The 14825-nt window shown below is 38.6% G+C and overlaps 1 protein-coding gene and 1 long non-coding RNA gene across 18 annotated transcripts in view; one reads left to right on the top strand and one right to left on the bottom strand.

Annotated features, from left to right (window-relative positions):
- Window positions 1-14825, bottom strand: part of ST3GAL4 (ST3 beta-galactoside alpha-2,3-sialyltransferase 4) — a 122428-nt gene that overhangs the window by 22230 nt on the left and 85373 nt on the right. For 6 of the 11 annotated variants that reach the window (XM_039356461.1, XM_039356462.1, XM_039356463.1 and 3 more), the window contains one exon: window positions 3057-3135. In XM_039356461.1, the coding sequence (XP_039212395.1) occupies window positions 3057-3135 (79 nt within the window). Of the gene's footprint in view, window positions 1-3056; window positions 3136-4307; window positions 4395-4464; window positions 4580-8365; window positions 8388-14825 lie in introns of those variants that run through there. The other 5 variants (XM_039356468.1, XM_039356464.1, XM_039356466.1 and 2 more) reach the window with 5 other exon arrangements.
- Window positions 1-14825, top strand: part of LOC120313938 — a 41074-nt gene that overhangs the window by 6520 nt on the left and 19729 nt on the right. For 3 of the 7 annotated variants that reach the window (XR_005558297.1, XR_005558302.1, XR_005558296.1), the window contains exons 2-3: window positions 4151-4299; window positions 9639-9751. This is a non-coding gene — a long non-coding RNA (uncharacterized LOC120313938). Of the gene's footprint in view, window positions 1-1030; window positions 1175-3087; window positions 3214-4150; window positions 4300-4782; window positions 4942-9635; window positions 9752-14825 lie in introns of those variants that run through there. The other 4 variants (XR_005558299.1, XR_005558300.1, XR_005558301.1 and 1 more) reach the window with 4 other exon arrangements.

Below are 14825 nucleotides of genomic sequence, written 5' to 3'. Positions count from 1 at the left end.
GAACTGTATTATGGGGTCACGGCATTAGAAAGGTTGAGAACCACTGTTTTAGGGGGAAAAACAAAGAATGTCCAGTTGTCTTTTGAAAAGCACCTTCAGGGCAATCATGATCTGACTGAGAGCCTCCACAGACAATAGAACCACTCATGCAATTGAATCTTGGAAGCATCAGAACAAACAAAAGGAGATATTCTTTTACACAATATATAATTTAACTTGAGAATTTGCTACTGTGTGATGTGATGCTAGCTAATACCTAGACTGCTTTCAGAAGAAAAAAAAAGAAGGAACAACATTGGACCAATGTACAGAACCTGGCTGAGGAATTTTGGGAGTTGAAGTCCACAAGTCATAAAAGAGCCAAATTTGAAGACTCCTGCTATAGAAGATCTGAGGATCAATGGCTATTAGTCTTGATGAATGTGACTGCCTAAGAAGGCCATCTGCCGGGAGACTGATGGTTTACTGTGAAACTGACCACGATGGACTAGATGAGCTCCAGGGATCCAATCCAACATGGCAATGCTTATGAAAAATTTACTGCAAATTCTCCCATGCTCTTTGAAAGAATCCAAATTTGGGTACCGCACCTCACATATTTAAGTTCCTTTTGAACTTAAACAACCAAGTAGATAATTTTAAAAAACAAGTTTGTTTTTTTTACGTCTTTTCAGATTCTCTACAAAGGAACACAAGGTACATTACTTGATCCTATCACAATAACCCAGAAGAAAACAAAAAAGCTGCCACAGAGCAAATAAATCTGAGAATCTGAGATGCTGAAACAAAGATCATAAGAGGGTAATTAATCAGCTAAGAAGTAAACTAATCTATCTGATTGCATTTTAGTAAACTTAGATATGATTTTTGATACAAATACAACTCCTTGACTACTATACACAGACATAGTTTCTTGACAACAAATGTGTAAAAGCTCCTCTCTGAGGGATATGAGCAGCTAAGAAATATGAAAATAAGTGACTTGTCAGTGCCTCTTCTGAGACTTGTATTTATTTATTTGACTTCCCAGTCTAATCCTGGAACATTCTGGTGCTTTCCCATTCAAATATTAACCAGCGTGAAGTCTGCTTAGCTTCTTGATTTATGATCAAAATGGAGCCTTGACGTACGACCAAAATGGAGCCCGGAATTTCAATCGTACATTGTTGATTTTGTAAGTCGAAGCACGTAACCAGACTCGATTTTGTAAAGAGAGCCCTGGTGGTCACATTTACACAACAGTTGTAAAGTCGCTGTGGTCACGTGATTGTGATTTGCAATGCTTGCTGCCATTGTACAGCCGAAAATGGCAAGAAAACCCCCACTAATTTGATATGCTGAATTCATTTAATGGCCATGTGATTCACATGGTTATTAAACTAATCCAGCCTATCCAATTGACTCCCCCCCCATTTTCTGCTGGACAATGGCAACACACATTTGCAAATTATACTCGTGTTAACCACAGGATGCTGCAATTAGCCAGAAATACGAGCCAGTTCCCAGGCACCCTAAATAAACAAACAAACAAACAAATGTGACTGCAGGGAGGGGGGGTCAGGAGTCATAAATACCCTTTTTGTGGTCTATTGTAGTTTTGAGCAGTCATTAGGCTGTCATAAGTTGAGGAGTCCTTGTAATTAAGCATTCCCTTTTCTCTCCCTCCTAAAAGTTAAACTCAAGACAATTCATCAGGACCCAGGTAGGCCACGCCAGACAGAACTAGACTGCCAGAGCTGAGCCACCTGGAGCTCTGTCTCATTTTGTAATTTCATGTGACACCATTCAAACAATACACGACCTTGGCATCACCTTCAGTTTTCAGGAAACACTTTTCATGGATGGAGAAGAAAAGCTGCTTTTCATTGTGCAACCTTTTGGGTACAACTCAACAATCCAAATTTCAGAACATTGAAACCACCACCTGGGTTCTTTGGGGAATTTTCCACAAAGGTCTTGAAAACCACTAACCTAACTGGTGACTGGCACTGTGTTGCTCTCCCAGTGTACAGTGTACTTCAAACAATCGAAGCAGCCAAGAAAAATCTTGGTTGAAATCAGTGATTTAAAAAACAAACAAACAATTATTTGTTTTAGATGTCTTTTAAAAATGCAACTATGCAAAGGGGGCTCCACCAATATTATTCTACTTTATGTAAAAGTCAAAGAGTTTTCCTTTGGAAGAACAGATGAAATATTTACATAAACAGAATTTACTGGAGATCACAGAAAGTCAAGGGCAAATTTTGTGAAGCTATTGAAAAGAGTAAAACAGGAAAGGCCAACCTGGTGCCAATAATCTGCCCACCTCTTATTATAAATGTTTAGAGGATAAACTTTTGCAACCTTTACAACAAATGATGAATATCCTTTTACAGAATGAAAAACTTCCCGACAGCTATAAAAAGACTAATATACAATGACAGGAAGCCCTTGACTTATAACCATTAGTTTAATGGCCATCCAAAGCTACAACAGTACTGAAAAAAAAGTGATATGACCATTTTTCGCACATATGACCGTTGCAGCATCCCCATGATTATGCAATCAAAATTCGGACACTTGTCAACGGGCATGCATTTATGATTCGTGTGATCAGGATCGCATGATCACCAGCAAGCAAATTCAATGGGGAAGCCAAATTCACTTAACAACCATGTTATTAACTTTACAACTACAGCGATTCATTTAACAAGTGTGGAAGAAAAGTTGTGAAATAGGGCAAAACTCAGCTGTCTTATATGTAATGGGAATATTGAGCTCAACTGTTGTCATAAATCAACAACTTGTTGCTGTATCCAAAGAGACTCTGGATCTGGTTTGAACAAGAAATTATTGACCAACATCTTCCTTGAACATTGACTATAAATGGCTTATAGAAAACTGGCCTCTAAAAATTGCTGCACAAAAACTGTTTTTGTGGTTTCGCCTTGAAGATTCAAGACCGTACTTTCTTTCATTTCCCCTTTTGCCCCTGTAAAATTTGAAATATTTTATTTTCCGATCAGCAAACGGTATGCCACGCAGAAAGAAAAAGACAAGGAGGGTGGACTTACGGGACTTGTTGATCATTTTTATCAGCAGGTATGGAAAGGTCTTGCAACTGAGGCTCTCATGGCGAACATCAGGAATTACCTGGAAAAAGCAGATGTTTGTTAAAAATCTCATCGCACACAGGAACAAATGCAAAGAGTTGGGACATATCCTCCCCATGTAGGTCACTGAAAACACAACAGATGGATTGCAACAGCATGTGATTAAGCTATTACAGATTGGGGGGGGGGGAATTGAATATATAAAATGAATGTGTTAAAACAGAAATATGATAAAACTTTTAGCCGTGGGGAAAAAAAGTATATTGCTACAATTGCTTGTTGACATTTCAGGTATTTTTCCTTCCTTTCCTCTTGCTCAGAATTATAGATTTATTTATATTTTATTTATTTATTTATACAATAATAAAAAGATAGATTTATTATTTATTTATATTTCATAACTCTAAACTGCCCATCTCCCTCATGGAGAGACTCTGGGCAGTGTACGAGAAATAAAACATCATATAAAAATTAACACTACGAATTAGAAATTAAATTAGGGTTAAGAATTTTAGAAAATTCTTAAACATAAAGAGAAATATGGTTTTTTTAATATATATATATATATATAAAGCATTTCAATGTATGCAGAACATGTTCAAGTTTTGATGAAGGATGAAAACGATGGTAAATAGATGCACAAATTGTAAATATTCTTGCAAAACCCAATCAATATTTGCTCAGTTTCATTTAGGTGCAAGACTGAACTCAAAAGGAACATTTCTGAAGATTTATGAACAAATGGTCAGCTAGTACATTTAATGGTCTTTTTGTACATTATTTCTCTATGCTCCAATATATATTTATTTATTTCCAGCTTGGATCACGCAACTACATGCGTTTGCATTTGACAAAGTCTGTCGTTTCTGTTATTGAGTGTGTGTGTGTGTGTGTGTACACACACACACACACACTCAACAAATAAACCAAAAGACATTTTCTATTCTCCCTGTTTTTTCAGAAACAAAATACTATTTCTCTACAGTTAACCATAGGAAAAGTTTAGCTTCCATCCCTTGCCCCTAAATTCACTGAAAAACATTCTCTTTTTGCAGAAAAAAAAAATAAGAACCGTACAAAGAAGTGCATTCTAATTTTTCACAATAAACAAATTTTAAAGGAAGATCTCAACCATAATCAAGAAACCCAGAAACATTTGGCCACCACTGAACACACTCACAAAAATTAAACCACAAAACAACAGGTATGTACATTGCAGACTGCATACTTGAGGACAATCCACTTTTTTCCTTTTGTTTCAATCATCCGGGTGAGAAGAAAGAAGTGAAATAAACCTTTCTCTTGGCCGCCTTCTCCAGGAATGAATAAAGTTTCTGCATTCCAACTCTTCTGAGAGAGCAGAACTTACCTCTTTCCTGATTCCCTGTGAATGTCAGTGTCTTGGTCTTGCTCATCTCACAAAATAGAAAATGTAGCTTCCCTGCCCACTTCCCAGTGTTTACTCTTGAACACACCTATGCCGAACTCACTTCTATTCCCAGGCTGTGCATTGAAAGCCGACAAAAATGCATTCCTCGGTTCTGATAAACAATACAAAACCTCCTGTCCAGTTTAATCAGTTTGGGCTTGATTTTATTATTATTGTTATTATTATTATTTTTAAAAAAAGAAAGAGAGAGAGAGTCTGCCCCAAATTATAAAACCTCTTTGACTCATTCTATTCTAGATGCCCAAATGCAGAAAAGATCGGTTTTAATCTCTCTGAAGGACAGCAGCTGGAAAGTGTGATTAAGTGGCCAAAAAAGCCAACACAGTGCTGGGCTGCATTAACAGACGGATAGAATCAAGATCACGTGAAGTGTTAATACCACTTTACAATGCTGTGGTAAGGTCACACTTGGAATACGGCATCCAGTTTTGGTCACCACAATGTAAAAAAGATGTTGAGACTCTAGAAAGAGTACAGAGAAGAGCAACAACGATGATTAGAGGACTGGAGGCTAAAACATATGAGGAATGGTTGTTGGAATTGGATATGTCTAGTTTAATGAAGAGAAGGACGAGGGGGGACATGATAGCAGTGTTCCAATATCTCAGGGGCTGCCACAAAGAAGAGGGAGTCAAGCTATTCTCCAAAGGCAGGACAAGGCAAGACAAGAAGCAACGGATGGAAACTAATCAAGGAGAGGAGCAACCTAGAACTAAGGAGAAATTTCCTGACAGTTAGAATCTGCCTCCAGAAATGGTGAATGCTCCAACATTGGAAGTTTTTAAGAAGAGACTGGGCAGCCTGAGCAAGGGGGTTGGACTAGATGACCTCCAAGGTCCCTTCCAACTTTAGTAGTAGTAATAGTAGTAGTAGTAATAGTAATAGTAGTAGTAGTAGTAGTAGTAGCAGTAGCAGCAGCAGCAGCAGCAGGAAATAGCATCTTCCTTTCCCATCTCTATTTGGCTTCTTCTCGACAAACGCAGTGACTTATGACCAGTTCTTGCACTTACGACTGTCGCAGCATCAAATCCCAGGGTCACCTGATCAAAATTTGATTGCTTAGCAACTGGCATGCATTTACGACGGTTGCAGCTTCCCAGGGTCTCGTGATCCCCATTTGTGACCTTCCCAATTGGCTCCTGACAAGTGAAGGGGGAAATCTGATTCTTTTCATGACCACAGGATTCACTAAACAAGTATAGTGATTCACTTAACAACCGTAACAAAAAATGGTTGTAAAATGGGTGTGACTCACTCAACGACTGCCTTGCAACAGAAATTCTGGTCCTAATTCTAAGTCAAGGACAATCAGTCGTTTTCAGGCATATGTCATATCCTGCTTACACAACACAGCCAACAACAATAGGCTCATGGTGTCAACATGATAAATTGAAAATTATCCAACTGTATTTTAAATTAACCTAACTTGTTGAGGACACTCAGCCAATAGAGCAATCGGGGTCACAATGACACACAGGCAAGGAAACAAGTATATAAAAAAAAAAAGTGGGCAAATGATAATTATTTCCTGAAGGCTATCCCTGAGAATGGGATGACTGAACTTGAGGCACAAATGATCAAACTCCAAATATCCTGTTTCAGACACATCGTGCAAAGACCTAGCTTTCTGGCAAGGCCTTTATGGTGGGAAAGGTAGAAGGAAAGAGAAGAAGAGGGTGATTATCAGCAGGGTGGATAGACTGAGTTACGGAGATGATGAAGGAACCATTGGAAGACCAGAAACACCAGGTTTAGGAATAGATCATCGTGGAGGAAATTGATCTATGTGGATGCTAAGAGGTGATACTGATTTGATGGCTCTTAATCACTCCATCAATCCGTGAGAAAGGAGCCTTCTTGTAAAAGCTGGTTATTTGTCCTTGCAAACTTGACATCACAAAACCAAACTTTGTAGACATTTTCAGAAGATTCCTCTAAACCCAAACAAAAACACAACAGTCTGTGTCTTATCAGCTGCTTTTATACTTTCAACCTTCAGTGCAAGATATCCTTGGCATGGAAAAGCCCTACCTCCTTATGTTTCTGATCTACAATTCCCAACACCTCATAGTGAGCAGAGAGTTGAATTCAGCCACACCTGAGCGCCTCAGGTTTTGCATCCCTGTTTCACACCCAGCTCTGCAAACACCTTCAGCCTAAAATTATTATGCTGCTCTATTACATTTCTCTCATATCTTCATATATACATATCTAGTTTAAAATCCCCCTCTTCAAACATGGCAAATAGCAACAGCATAAGAGGCAGCCAACTCACAGCTGAGCAAAATATAACTTGCCTTGCATGTGATGCAAACATATTGTAAAAAAAAAAGGGGGGGGACAACAACTATCAAAATAGTTCCATAGACAGATCAGAAAAGTTTGAGCACAAAGATAAATAACCTGACGGAGCAGAATACGGAGCTGCCTGGAATCTGTGTATCTTTGAAAAGTATACCTAAGAAACTTACTAATTGCTTTGTTTTTCCACAAGAACCCCATTACAGATTGCACTTATTCTTCTTCTCATAAAACACTAAGCAATTTGACTCCATTAGCCAATTTTGGTAGAAATCAGCTGTTTCATTTATAGACCCACCCCTCCTTCCTTCGGAAGAATGACTATCAGCTCAGAAAATAAACAATATCCATAAATTCCCAAATAATCATGTCTCTGGACTTTATACAAGCCATTCTGTTTATATATCCTCATCATAAATCTACTAAATTGAGATTGTAATAGCTGTTTAAAGTTTCATAATTAATGAAAACAGAGAGGGAGGGAGGAAGGAAGTAAGGAAGAAAAGATACGATGGCTTATAATCAAAACATTCTCTTGATCTATCTAAGCTCTGAGCGCATCTGATAATTTGGGGGGGCACTGCTGGACTTGGGTTCAAATTAAGATGGATAAGTTATTAACTAATCATATCAGAGCCACCCTCTTTTTAATTACACAGTCTTCAGTGCATTACCTACCTTGCTCCCTGACACTGAGAAGGGGGCCACCGTACTCATTTCAACTGAACTGTGTTAAGTGATAAGCTAAAACCGGAAAGAAAGGGAGGAGAAAAAAAGAGGAACTCAAAAGGGAAAAGTGAAATGGACAAACTTCTACGCAACAAAAGAACAAAACAGGGACTGCCGTTAATGCAAAACTTTAAAAATAACTCCCCCTCCCCCTAGCTTTTTTTTTTTTTACAAAAAAAATGCTGCAGCATGCAGAGCTAGAAGGAAATACAGCTATGAAGACATTTTTAATCCCGGGTCCCTAGCTGTAGATCAGAGGCCTTGGGATCTTCCAGGGTTAAAATGGCCCTCTTTCCATGGAGGGATGGACGGAAGGATGGTGGGACTTTCCAAAATCTTTCAACTACTAGTCTTAAGAGAAAGTAGGGCCCCAACTATTCTCTCTTGTGGACCGAAAAGAAAAGAATTGCAGGAACAAAATGGCTTTGCTGCTTATTTTAGAAGATGCCTTTATATCATGCCTTCTATCTACTGCAAAGGTGAAAAAGAGGGAGAACTAAAGCAGAGCGCTTAAGTATCTACCTGCAAGGCTTTGAACACAGATTTAAAAAATAAATGCAAAAATCAGAAAACACTTCCAGAACAAGACCTTTAATTGGTTCAGGCCTTGTTAGATTGGCAAAACACTCTCTCTCTTCCTCCCCTTCCCCCCCCCCAACTTTCCCATTTGTGCAAAATATGCAGCTACCATGGAATCATTAATGACCTATCTAATTTTTTTCAATCCGTCTTTGTTTTTCAATAGTCACTTTCTACTCCAGTTGTCCCATTCCAGTGCATTCTTCTTTACCTGCTAGATGCTGTTATGGCCTCCAGGAAGTAGAGTAACTGCCTGTCAGAAAAAATGCCACTGTTGAATTGTTTCTCCATTTTCTTTCTCCTGTGGCATTCAGCAACAGGCTAATGCAGGACTCGGGAATCCACACAACTATTTTATTACAGACCAGTGTAAAAACACGCCAATACAATCGCAACTTGCTTATCTTTGCTAGCCAAGGCCAAACAACATGTTGTACATTCATAAAATAATAATACACTATAAAGGCAGCGGACCGCAGTTTATATCATATGGGGAGAAGACAGCTTTCAAGAGTCACAGACAACTAGCACAAATAGCAAGAACTTTCCAAAATGTCTTTCCGACAGGAATAAAGGGCCCAGCTTTCTGTAGGTTAGTCTATTTGAGGTCCCTTGGCTGAAAATGTTTTGCCCCATAATGCACTGTTTTACCCAGTTAAAGGTTATGAACACATGAGTGTTAGAGTATATAAGCTTTGGGGACTGTACATGGTAGAACATAAAAGTGCAACAGCTAATACATAAACATATCTATATGTTTGTTTTGTCTTGTTGATGCACTTTTTGCGTAGCTGTGTTTTGTTTTTGTATCTTTTCTCTCTCTCTTTTTTGGAGTTTGTGTGTTAATGTTTTGAATAAAATAAAAAACTGAACTAAAAAAAAAGGGCAGTAGCTAAGATGCAGGATAGCATCTTCTGTTGGAATGCCTTGATTCTTGATCCTTAACTTACATTCTGGTAAACTTTTGCCCAAGTTATAAGTAAGGATTTCTGAAATAGAAAAGAGGCAATAGCACTTAGACTTATATACCGCTTCACTGCGCTTTACAGCCCTCTCTAAGCAGTTTACAGAGTCAGCATATTGCCCCCAATAATCTGGGTCCTCATTTTACTGACTTCAGAAGGATGGTGGGTTGAGTCAACTTTAATCCTGTTGGGATCAAACTCCGGGCTGTGGGCAGAGTTTGTCTGAAACTTTAACTATTGAGCCGCAAAGTCAAATACTGCCTAAATTGACTCCTAGTGGATTAATTGTACTCATTCAACAAGGTAGATGGATTTGGGAGACTCCCTTAGCCGAAAACTGAGATGGCATAGAGGAATCCCCAAGGAGATGCAACTTAATTCTAACCGTATATATTTGACCTTATAAAATCTAATTGCTGCTGGAATGCTACTACGAGCATTAGAGCTTGCATACTTAATTAATAGCAATGTTCTACATGATTTTGTATTAAGCTCACACACATTTCATTGCACCAGCAGGTGAAAGATTGAAAATGGATGGTTTACTGCAGATAAACCGCTGAAGAAGAAGAAAAATGTGGATTAAAAGATTACATCAAGGGAAGCTAAAAAAAAAATGTTCATGCAATTTGGTAAGCAAAACACCCTGAAAGTAGTAAAGGGGGGGGGGAGAGAAAGACTATAAAATTAAATTGTCAGAAAATTATTTAGAAGATTGAAGAAGTTAACCATCATACAACCAAGATATATATTAAAAAAAAAACTGAAAATGAAGTGGACAAAATGTAGTGGATTGAGAACACCTGTTTTGTCCCACAGTTACATAAAAAATTGCACTCATATTTAAAGGTAATTAAAGGTAATTCAGCCCTATCCTGCCAAACATTTTAAAACATCTTGGACAGACTGTTTTCTCTTACTATTTCTTTACTTATTAAATTTCTACGCCATGACTCGGGACAGTTTACAGCATCATAATAAAACCATATATTTTCTTTACACTGAAAATCATACTATTTCTGAATTCACTCAAAGTCCAGCATTCTCAAATTTAAACAAACTGGGAAAACAGGTAGAGCGAGAGCGAGAGAGAGAGAGACAGACAGAGAGACAGAGAGAGAGAGAGAGAGAGAGAGGGAAGTAATGTAAGTTTTTCATATTTAAGAACCTACCAGATTGGTTGTTTGCTTGCAGACGTTTTGTTACCAGGCCAGATGTTGCCTAGCGTGGTAATGAAATATCTGCAAGCAGGCAGCTAAGCTCATATATTCTTCTATTGCTACATATCCCTTTCTATCACTGCTTTTCTGCAACTGGTATCTGAGGGCATGCAGCCTCCAAATTAGCCATAACACTGAGTCTTGATGGACCTGTCTTTCATGAATATATCCAATCTTGTTTTACAGCCAAGCATTCATAATTAGAATGACAGTTTGGTCTAGTGGTTAAGACATTGAGCTAGAAAGTAGGAAATCATGATCGATCTATCTTTCTGTCTGTCTGTCTATCTATCTATCTATCTATCTATCTATCTATCTATCATCTCTTTATCTCTCTTTCTGTCTTTATTAGGAGTCATCACCGTATCTTCTGTTCATAAATTCCACAGATTAAATTACGTGCTGTGTGAAAAATGAGCTTTTTAAAAATCTATTCTAAATCTTCTTTCGATCAGTTTCATTGGATGGTCCTGATCCTACCATTAAAATAAAAAAAATTAGTTGCCAAGACTTAGAAATACTGCAATTTTGAGCAGCATGCCAAGGCAAGCAGGGGAAAAAAAACCTGTTATGATTTTATGAGTCTGTTAGGTATCACAGCAAAATCCTAACGATATATTCGCCTTCTAAAAATAATCGAAAATTGTTTGCAACTGATAAGCATTTGTGTTCCAGCTTACAGGTTTATCAAATTAATATTATCTTTCCCTTCAGGTAAAAATTTAGAGGCAGTGCTCAAGCCCTGGTTTTCTTAGCTAAAATGAACAGCAGCAGAGATTAAGAGAATCTTTCTTGTTCATATTCCCGGGAGAGATTCTGAATCCTAGGCTAATTGCAGACAGAATTCCATCAACGGAAAGTGGTAGAAACACCAAATGTTTCTTGGCATAAACACCACAGAGTCATAATGTAACAATCATGATTGTGTAAATACACCCTTAGATTGAAAGGGTACACTCCACAACTAATACTTTTGCCTTAGAGCAACGGTTTGCAACCTTGACAACTTTAAGACTTGTGGACTTCAGCTCCCAGAATTCCTCAGCCAGCTGTGCTGGGAGGTGAAGTCCACAAGGTTGCAGACCCCTGCCTTACAGCAATTTAAACAAAATTAAATATGCTGATAGGGAAACTATTTAAACAAGGAGAAATCACCAACCAGATCTTCCGGGAGAACAGTATCTTGTATTGCCCAAAATGTCTATAGAAAGTTTTTCTTCCTCTTACATACATAGTCCAGACACAGGAAGTGGAGAGAATGTCCCTTTACAAGGAATTTATCCATTGCTCAAGGATTTTGTTGATCTACTAAAAAATATGAACTCTTGCTTTCCATCAACCTGCTCAAGAGATTAGGATCATTATGCACCTGGATGCCTAATTTGTTTTGAGTAATAAAAAGATGGTGGCAATCCAAATAAAAAATTGTCCATGTGAACACCAATGGAGTATAAGGCAGGGGTCTTCAAACGTGGCCCTTTTATGACTTGTGGACTTCAATTCTCAGAATTCTGGGAGTTGAAGTCCACAAGTCATAAAAGGGCCACGTTTGAATACCCCTGGTGTAAAGTATTCCTTCATTAATTCACGCATGGATTCATTCAATATGTATAACCACCCATCTCAAACAAATGATTCTTATTAAAATAGTACAGCACAAACTCCGACAATAAATAGAGATGTCTACCAGAGCCAAGACAAACTCAAGAGATTGACTTGGAGCCGCTTCAACCAAAGGTAAAAGCAAGTTCATGTTAATCATGTTCTAGGATAAATCGGGGCTGGGCTTAGCAAGCATCAACTTTCAGTGTAATAGAAATTCAAGATTCCAAAAGAATATGACTAAAGCTAAGAGTAAATAGCGACTCAAGAAAAGAGCACACATACCTATGTGAGTGTGGGTATGTGTTTGTGTATGGCTATGAACGGGTGACACAATGAGCACAAGGGAATAAAAGAGAAAGGTTAATAATAATAATAAAAATGATAAAACTAAACTGCTCTGGGACTTCAAAATTCAAACAGACAAGCACCTGCAAGATAACACCCGGACTTAACAATTGTCGATAAGAAAGACAAAAAGGTCTGGATAGTGGACATGGCAGTGCCTGGAGACAGCAGAATAGACGAGAAAGAACTGGAGAAGATAACAAAATACAAAGACCTACAAATAGAAATAGAAAGACTGTGACTACCCAAGCAAGGGTAGTACCAATAGTAATAGGCGTCTTGGGTGCAATCCCAAAACAACTGGAGCACCACTTGAACATTATTGGCATTGACAAATTCGCCATTAGTCAATTGCAAAAGGCAGCCTTACTAGGAACTGCTTCCATCCTGCGACGATATCTGTAATACCACCAAACATCCACATCTGCCTATCGCAGGTCCTTGGGAAGGACTCGATAGGTAGACAAAAATGCCAAATTCAGTCTGAACATCTGGCTGACTGTGCGATGATCAATAATAAAAAAATTGGAAGGGACCTTGGAGGTCATCTAGTCCAACCCCCTGCTCAGGCAGGAAACCCTATACCATTTCAGACAAATGACTGTCCAGTCTCTTCTTAAAAACTTCCAGTGTTGGAGCATTCACAGCTTCTGGAGGCACGTTGTTCCACTGATTTAATTGTTCTAATGTCAGGAAATTTCTCCTTAGTCCTCTCTTTGGTTAGTTTCCATCCATTGCCTTCAGGACAAGGAACTGTGCAAAACCAGATCCTTCAGAGGCCATGGTTTCTGGCTGCTGTTACTCAATACCAGTCAAAGGGTTGGGTTGTCCCAAAGGTGCTTTTTCAAAAGGCAACTGGACTTGTTTTCCCCTGAAGATATTTCGCTTCTCATCCAAGAAGCTTCTTCAGAATGCCTTTTGAAAAAGTACCTTTGGGACAACCATGATCTGGATGACTGAGAATCTGCACAGACATAAGCTGCCAGGTCAGTCTATAATAAATCCTTCCTCGTTTGTGAATTAATTGAACATTTAGGGGTCCATCATATTAAGGGAAAAGAGATAGCAACCTAGCGTGTGTTGCAATTGGTTCTTTGTGCAATGCACTATATGAAGCAAAGACTATTAGGAAAAAATGGGCAGCTGGTGGCTTGAGCAATGGATCCAGACCTCAGCAGAACAGTTGCACTTTGTACATCTTCTACTCAAGGAGATTAAGTCTCCTTGAATACAAGGATGTTTATTTCATTTCTGCCACTGGTTCTGCAAAATCAGTTTTCACAATTCGTGCAGGAACTGTGTATCTTGTTTTGACGCCTTTTGATGAAGCCTGTCGCAATGTTAACCATTAATTAAAAGATAATATTCACACTGTAAATTTTGAAATCCATCTTCAAGGCGGGTTCCCATGAAAAGAAATGGAAATGGACAGTATCTGATAATGTCTCAGAAGAGGGTAAAATATCAGATCTCCTTGAGACTAGTAAACCAATGGCTGTGTGTTGTTTTCCCTGCAAATGAGCCAGAAAGTCATCAAGTGATTAAAAAGATAAACCTGGATTTTGAACACAGAGGACAAACAGGGTTTCTTCAGATGTTCAGTATTATCACTCCCAAACCTGCAGACATTAACGAGAGGTGCGATTTATGCGGGTAGTATGAAATCTCTAGGATTATGGCCACCGCATTGTAAGTCTCATGCCGCTGACATTGTTTTCAGTTGTTTTTGAGAGATTTTTACTGTTACTATATAATAATAATAATAATAATAATAATAATAATAATAATAATAATAATAATAATAATAAAAGTTGGAAGGGACCTTGGAGATCATCTAGTCCAACCTCCTACTCAGGCAGGAAACCCTATACCATTTCAGACAAATGGCTGTCCAGTCTCTTTTTAAAATCTTCCAGTCTTGGAACATTCCCAGCTTCTGGAGGCAGGTTGTTCCACTGGTTAATTGTTCTAACTGTCAGGAAGTTTCTCCTTAGTTCTAGGTTGCTTCTCTCTTTGGAGGTCATCTAGTCCAACCTCCTGTCCTGCTCAGGCAGGAAACCCTATACCATTTTGGACAAACGGCTGTCCAGTCTCTTCTTAAAAACTTCCAGTATTGGAGCATGCACCGCTTCTGGAGGCAGGTTGTTCCACTGGTTAATTGTTCTAACTGTCAGGAAGTTTCTCCTTAGTTCTACGTTGCTTCTCTCTTTGGTTAATTTCCACCCATTGCTTCTTGTCCTACCTTCAGGCGCCTTGGAGAATAGCTTGACTCCCTCTTCTTTGTGGCAGCCCTTGAGATATTGGAACACTGCTATTTAAAACATTTCTATCCCTGTTTTCAATGAAATATCCAATGTCGGGCCCAAAGCCAAGGATGACGCATGGTGATTCTTCTAAGCTGAGTTCTTTATTGTTTCACACTTAAAGAAAAAAAAAATCTTGCAGGCTGGGGACTCTATTATCTGTACCTATGATACACTCTGGGAACTATTAGGGAGAGGCTTTCTTCGCCCTCTTTCTCTCACACACAACATCT

This window comes from Crotalus tigris, unplaced genomic scaffold (assembly GCF_016545835.1).
Source record: "Crotalus tigris isolate CLP2741 ecotype Arizona unplaced genomic scaffold, ASM1654583v1 scf7180000018825.4774228, whole genome shotgun sequence".
NCBI classification, from domain to species: Eukaryota; Metazoa; Chordata; class Lepidosauria; order Squamata; family Viperidae; genus Crotalus; species Crotalus tigris.
The sequence above is the reverse complement of the archived record's forward strand: the minus strand, read 5'-3'. Positions and strand labels throughout refer to the sequence as shown.